Source organism: Nipponia nippon, unplaced genomic scaffold (genome assembly GCF_047370975.1).
Source record: "Nipponia nippon isolate SJK-2023a ecotype South Korea unplaced genomic scaffold, ASM4737097v1 scaffold_14, whole genome shotgun sequence".
Classification (NCBI taxonomy): Eukaryota; Metazoa; Chordata; class Aves; order Pelecaniformes; family Threskiornithidae; genus Nipponia; species Nipponia nippon.
The window spans coordinates 3,045,622-3,052,756 of record NW_028262330.1 but is presented as its reverse complement, the minus strand read 5'-3'; the positions used below and the strand labels follow the sequence as shown (position 1 = coordinate 3,052,756).

The 7,135-nt window shown below is 46.5% G+C and overlaps 1 protein-coding gene across 1 annotated transcript; it reads left to right on the top strand.

The window, feature by feature from the left end:
* The first annotated feature begins 457 nt into the window (after nucleotides 1–457).
* TOB1 (transducer of ERBB2, 1) lies at nucleotides 458–5,119 on the top strand. The gene is made up of 2 exons (XM_087751145.1): nucleotides 458–592; nucleotides 3,174–5,119. The coding sequence occupies exon 2, from the start codon at nucleotides 3,311–3,313 to the stop codon at nucleotides 4,289–4,291; it is 981 nt and encodes a 326-aa protein (XP_087607271.1). The 5' UTR covers nucleotides 458–592; nucleotides 3,174–3,310; the 3' UTR covers nucleotides 4,292–5,119.
* The last annotated feature ends 2,016 nt before the right edge of the window (nucleotides 5,120–7,135 follow it).

The window sequence follows — 7,135 nt, the reverse complement described above, 5'->3', positions numbered from 1 at the left end:
GCGGTCATGGGAGATGTAGTTCAGCGCGGGCCCCCTCCCCTCCCTTCCCCTTCCCTGCGGAGATGAGGGGCGCGAGGGCAGGGTTTGACGTAGGCAGTGACGCAACGGTGTTGTGAGGTGAGGAGCGGGCTGACGTAGAGAGCGGCCCCTCCACCCCGGGGTGGGGGGAGGGCGAGCGGCGGAGGGCCCTGCGCGAGGCAGGGGCGGGGCCTGGCGCGCGGTGGGCGTGGCCAGGTCGGCCTCTGGCCGGCGGAGGGCGGGGATGGTGGGCGTGGCCGGGCGGGGGGCGGGGCGAGGGAGGCTATATAGAGGGGCGCGGCGGGCGGCGGGGCAGGAGCAGAAGGAGCCCGGCTGCGGCGGCGGAGCGCGCCCGTCGTGGGGGTGTGAGCAGCGCAGCCCTCCCCCCTTTCCCTCCCCCCTTTTTTTTTCCAACCCTCCCCCCTCCCTTTTTTTTTTTTTTTCTCTTTCCTTTCCCCTCCCATCCTCGCCGAGGGAGCCGGCTCTCGGAGATGGGGGTCGGGTGCTGAGCCACCCCCCCCGCCCTCACACCCCCGCCGGGATTGTTTGCACTACCCCCCGCACACCCACCCGGGTGAGTACCGCTCGCTGAGGGCGGGGGGACGGCCCGCGGCTGTGCGCTGGGCGGGGGGGGCCCAGGCCGAAGGCAGGCGCTGAGGCGGGGGGCTGAGGCAGCCGCCGTCCGGCCCCGGCCGTGAGGCGAGCGGGGGGCTGAGGCGGCCACCGCCCGGCCCCTGAGGCGGGCGCGGCCCCGGCCGCCGTGACGGGGCGGGGGCGCTGAGGCAGCCGCCGCCCGGCCCTGGCCGCTAAGGCGGCCCCGGCCCCTGAGGCGGGGGTGCCGAGGCGGGCAGGGCCCGGCCGTGAGGCGGGCGGCGCGGGGTGCCGAGGCGGTCACGACCCCGCGGTGACGGGGACTGAGGCGGGCACGGCCCCGAGGGGAGGGGAGGGGAGGGGCCGGGGCGCCGTGGGGAGCCGGCGGCAGCCCCTCCGAGAGGGGGCCGGGGCAGAGGGCACGGCCCGGGGAGCCGGGCTGCCCCAGGGTCCCTCCCGAGGCGGTCCCTGGACGCGCTCAGGCTGGGAGGGGTGAGCGTTGCCGGCTGACTAAGAGCTGCTGCCTGCGCTGGGCCTCTCCGGGCAGCGCTGGCGGCGTCCTCCGGGACCCTGCCCCGGCGCGGGGGGGAGAGGGCTGCCGCCGGGCCCGGGGTGCCGGCCTGCGCGCTGGGGAGAGGGGCGGTCATCTCCCTTCCTCTTCTTCATTTTCTTTCTCAACGGGCTCAGAAAATGCTCTTCCTCCTCCTCCTCCTCCTGCCGTTGCCGGCGCTCGCAGGGCTGTGAGCAGAAATCTAATGAGACCCGACCGCCTGGTTATGTAACGGCCCGGGGCTCTGCTGGCGGGGCGCGGGTCCCTGAGACATCCCGGCCTCCTGAAACGGGGGGGGGAAAGTTCGAAATGGTCAAGCTGATTTTGTTTGATCAGCTGCTTGTACCACCCATCAGTTTTGGGGCTTAGAAAAATTTATAGCGTCTGCCCGGTGCGCCTTTGAAAGGATCATTTTATTCCTAAAGGACGTGGAGGAAGGGAAACAAAACAGATGGATTAATAAATCATTTTTAAATGCCCCTTTTAACCACCCAATCAGCTTTTCTGTACTGATTGTGTCCCTTTTGTAAATATCTTCTGTTTGCCCTTGATCTTTTCCTTATCCCCACCCAGTGCTGATCCAGCAAACGTTTAAAGGTCGCCTTATCGTACAAGCTTTCAAACTATTCCCATACCATGTTGGGGAGAACACGAGTGGCTCGGAAATAGGGTTCCAGACTTTAAAAGGAGATTATTTGGAGCAAGAAATAAAAAAAGCATTGTATTCATATTGTTAAAGGATTTTGAATACTGACTTTGATTTCTCTAATCTTTAGTGACAGCTGCACTAAATTTTTGTTCCTAGTGATGCAGTGCAGAAAAGCACACTGTTAATTGAAATTCTCGTTGGGCGTTTAACTTGAGCCAAGAAATACATATTTTGTTTCACTGTAACTTTTCGAACAAAGGTGTCTCCTGTGGATGAGTGCCTTTATGCGAAGGTACTGCAGAATTTTCATTAGCAGTACGTGTGCTAATACTTGATTCTTGTTCCTTTTTTAACTTTTAGATAGCTAATTTCTCTTTTGTCCTTTGTGAAGGAGTGGCAACCATATTTTATATTAAATATAAAATGGAGTCATGCAGAAGGGGAAAAGCAATCATTTTTGAGGCTGTCAAAAGCCCTGTTGGCTCTAGTAACTTTTTGAAATCTGGACTATAGACAACGCAGTATATGAATTTAGTATATATATTTAGTATATATATTTAGTAATATATTGCATCTGATCATATACAATAATTTGTAGAAAGGGAAAAATTTGTGAATTAATTTATTGTAATAATTTCACGGTCATTGTCGCCCTTAGGACAGAAGATACATGCATCTGTTTTGTATGCATTGACTGCATTATCATTTTAGCTATTCTGAGGAAGAATTGTTGCATATGTACAGCGGACATTTTCTCTTCAGTTAGCACAATTTCGCCAGCGCACAGTTTATGCAGATGATTTGCTTGGACCTAAAATACATGTTGCATAATTTTAGTTATTTGTGTGAAATCTTCTAAAGCAACTGTTAACATTTTTATAATTCTGTAGCTTACAGTGCAACCATTATGTTTGCAAACTTCAAAATGATAAATGACCCTTGGACTACGACCTTTCAAGCTAAACTAATAGTCTGGTGCTAAATTTTGCAGCTGAGTACTATAAATCATTCAAATACGGGTTGGTAATTGAACCCTTGACAGGCCTGGCGGTCTGTGATGTCTTAAAAATTATCCGTGCTGCTTTGTGAATAACTGAACGGCAAGCTCATGTGATTTCTGAAATGCCCCGTGCTGTATATGTAAACACATGCCTGGTGCATCTTCTGCGGTATTGTTTGTAAGTCGTACTGAATGTAGCTGACATCCTCACCTTCCGCAGGCATGAACATAAATAGTTTGATGCACGTTTTTTGACTTAAAAAGAAACCCATTTTATGCAGAAAGTGAAGCTAAAAGAATAGGCCTTGGAGCTTGGTCTTACGCTTTCCTTATTTGGATGTGTTTGCTTTTGTTTTTTCTTAAAGGAACAAGAGCACTCAAGGTGAAGGATAATAATCAACTAGGATCAGCACTTTGAAGGAAATTTTGTCTCCCTGTGGCATCTTGAACACTTTCTTCTTCGGGTTTTGAAACAGACTTATAACGTTGTGGCATAGCAGCTATGCAGCTTGAAATCCAAGTAGCACTCAATTTTATTATTTCATATTTGTACAATAAGCTTCCCAGACGACGTGTCAACATTTTTGGTGAAGAGCTTGAAAGACTTCTTAAGAAGAAGTATGAAGGGCACTGGTATCCAGAAAAGCCATACAAAGGATCAGGGTTTAGATGTATACATATAGGGGAGAAAGTGGACCCGGTCATAGAACAAGCATCCAAAGAGAGTGGTTTGGACATTGATGATGTTCGTGGCAACTTGCCTCAGGATCTTAGTGTTTGGATTGACCCGTTTGAGGTTTCATACCAAATCGGTGAAAAGGGACCAGTGAAAGTGCTTTATGTGGATGATAATGAAAATGGATGTGAGTTGGATAAGGAAATCAAGAACAGCTTTAACCCAGAGGCCCAGGTGTTCATGCCAATTAGTGACCCAGCATCTTCAGTGTCTAGTTCTCCTTCTCCTCCCTTTGGTCACTCTGCTGCTGTGAGCCCAACTTTCATGCCCCGCTCCACTCAGCCTTTAACCTTCACCACTGCCACATTTGCTGCCACCAAGTTTGGCTCGACCAAAATGAAGAATAGCGGCCGTAGCAACAAGGTCGCCCGCACCTCTCCCACCAACCTTGGCTTGAATGTCAATGACCTGTTGAAGCAGAAAGCCCTCTCCTCCTCCATGCACTCTCTCTACGGGCTTGGCTTAGGCAGTCAGCAGCAGCAGCAGCAACAACAGCAGAAGACTTCTGCCCTTTCTCCTAACGCAAAGGAGTTCATTTTCCCCAACATGCAGGGTCAAGGTAGTACCAGTAGCATCTTTCCTGGTGACAGTCCCCTTAACCTCAGTCCTCTCCAGTACAGTAATGCCTTTGACATGTTTGCAGCCTATGGAGGTCTAAATGAGAAGTCTTTTGTGGATGGCTTGAATTTTAGTTTAAACAACATGCAGTATTCTAACCAGCAGTTCCAGCCGGTTATGGCTAACTAAAAATAAAACGGAAGTGAAATACAAGTAAATACTATTGTACAAGTTAAAATGCACGTACCCAAGGGTGTATCTTTTTTTCCACCTCTTGAGATTTTTTTTAAGGCTTGTAGTATGAATACGTTCAAGCTTGGTTAGATAAATACGACATGCATCATTTTTTCATTTGCCAACCAAGCACAAAATTATTTTATACTGACTGTACATTACAAAAATATACTCTCAAAATATGGCCTCTTACAGTATTTAAGATATAGCAAGGACGTGGCTGATTTTTTTCATGTGTGTATATATATATGTACACCAACATATATGTATATATATATATTAAAAAATTGGCACTAATAGGTGGGTTTATTGGTCTTTTTCTAATTGTATAATTTAATTTAGTACAAAGTTTGTAAAATATCAGAGTATATATATTGTTTCTACAACATGGTATTGCATTTATATCTTTTTACTACAGTGATCTGTGACAGCTGCAGCAGCTTCATGTTGTATTTTTTTTACTGAAATTGTAAGATATCCATCTTAAAGACATCAATTCTAAAAAAAAATAAAAAGTTGTGTACAGAATATTCCTTAGTGGTGGAATTAAAATGTACGAAATATTTGCTTTTTTCAAAAGAAACACAAATTGTATTTTCTGTTAAAAGTTTAAAGATTTTTGCTATATATTATGGAAGAAAATGTAATCGTAAATATTAATTTTGTACCTACATTGTGCAATACTTGAAAAAAGGTATAAAAGTATTTTGAGTCAGTGTCTTACATGTTAAGAGGGACTGAAATAGTTTATATTAAGTTTGTATTAAAATTCTTTAAAATTAATCGACTGTTGTGGTCTGCGTTTTTACTGTTCTGCTGGAGATGGCAGCGCTGCGTTTATTGTGTTGTCAGTGCTAATGATGCGAAAAAGCCTGACTCAGTGCCTCACAAAGGAGCGCTGGAAAGGGTTGCTGTATCGATGCACCGCGATAATGGCTTGCTGTACCTACAGTACAACTGACAAAGCACAGAGCCTGGTTAGGTACTCGCCTACGATTATTTGTGCAAACTTTGCTTGTTTTCCATAACTGGAGCTCCCAGAAGTCGGGAGGTAATTTTATTTTTTTTCCCCTTGAGAGTTAAGACCATAAGCTGTGTGAACGGCGAGGCGTTGTGTGATATGATGTATCCAGAAGAGACTCGGGTGTTTCAATGAAATTCACTTTCCGTGTCATCAGGACGGATTTGAACTATTCTCTGGAGAGGTCCTAGCCCAGCGCGTCAGCGTGCTGTTTCTGTATTGGGGATTAACAGCTCAGAAACTAGACTGAATAAAAGCGCTCATTTACAGTTTGCTAAACTCATTGTAAACTTTCATTTTGTATGCTCTATTAAAAAGAGAAACGTAACGCAGCTACAATGTGACATCCTAAGGTTTTTATTTTAGTGGATTTTACCGATTTTAACTTAATAGATTCTCAAAATGTGAATGTGCGTGGGAGGAGAAAGAATTCAGAGGCTGACAAAACAACTCAGCTTTTCCAGGGCTATTTTGAAGTTGCATCCCTTACTCTTTTCCGTCTCTTCGGCAAATAGTGTTCCTTGCTAATGGGCATTGTCGAGGGAAAGAGAAACTTGCTGCTTTAAGCCGTCAATCTAACAAACGTCAACTTATTTTCCATGGCAGTTCCAGTTGTACGAAGAGAAGATAGATGCTAAGTGGAAAGTCCTTGGGCTCGTGATGATGAACGCTAAGCTGTGGAAGGAGCGCAGGTTTAAAACCATCTGATCTTTAGTATTCTGAAACTGGATTTTGAGACTGAAGATCAGTCTCGTCCTACGTGATGCACTTGATTTTACAAAAGGCGTAAATTCCACGCGCGCACGCGCCCCCGCTTTGGCGCGAGCAGAGTTTTGGTGGAAATGGCCTCGCGCGGTAAGGACGGGGGTGTTCTTCCACACCGGTGTGAGATCTTTGCTGTGGACGGGGTGGAGGTGGAGGCTGACAATGGTACCGGTTTCTAACGCCGTGACAACCGGTTCAAAAGCAATAATGGAGCGAATGGTTTCTTAGGCGTTCATCCGTCTGTGTTTAACTGGCTCCTCTTTACTGAGTTTGCCATCTGGTTTATCTTTCCACTAACGGCACATCAGTGGACAGAACCGTACTTAAAAGTGCTTCATTTGGTATCTAATTTTAAGTGGGTGATTTTGCTCTAAAAAGGAATTAGAAAAAAAAAATATTGGCTCAATTACTGAAAAATGGAGGATGTTAGCTCTGTGTATTGTTTCTATTTTATGCCTAGACTTTAAGACTTACTACAATTTTAGTATTCACAATACAAGAATAATACCTAAACTGCCTAGAAGCTTGAGCAACTTTAACAGTGGAGACTACTCTAGGTGTGCTGCAATATTTCTGTTCCCGTGGTTTAAACTGAGATCGTTTGTCTTAAAGGTCATGGAGCTTATCCTCTCCCCACGCCGATTTGTTTGCTTCCACTGTAACCAGCTCTGCGTATGAAGACCAGTGGTTTGCAGCAAGGAGGAATCTCTGGAAACAAGGTTGTTTTTTGCAGCACCTTTTAATAGAAAGATTTTAATAAGTCGGGTTTGTTTATGGTGCTTTGCAAGGCCGCAGTCTGTGGAGAGAGCTTCCAGAGTTCTCAAAGAACGCCGATGTGAAGATTTTTGCTGTTTTCTCTTGCTCCCTATAGAAATTAAAGATGTGTGCTTTCTGTTCCGTCTACTTCACCCATTTATTTATCTTTTGCTAAAGTTTGGTGCTGAATTTGTTAAACATTTACATTGCAACATTCTGTTCTAAGTGAGTGCCAAGCCAATCTCTGGTTTAATTTG

Coding starts and splice junctions, on each gene's coding strand:
- TOB1 (XM_087751145.1), top strand. CDS start 3,311: ATGCAGCTTGAAATCCAAGTAGCACTCAATTTTATTATTTCATATTTG.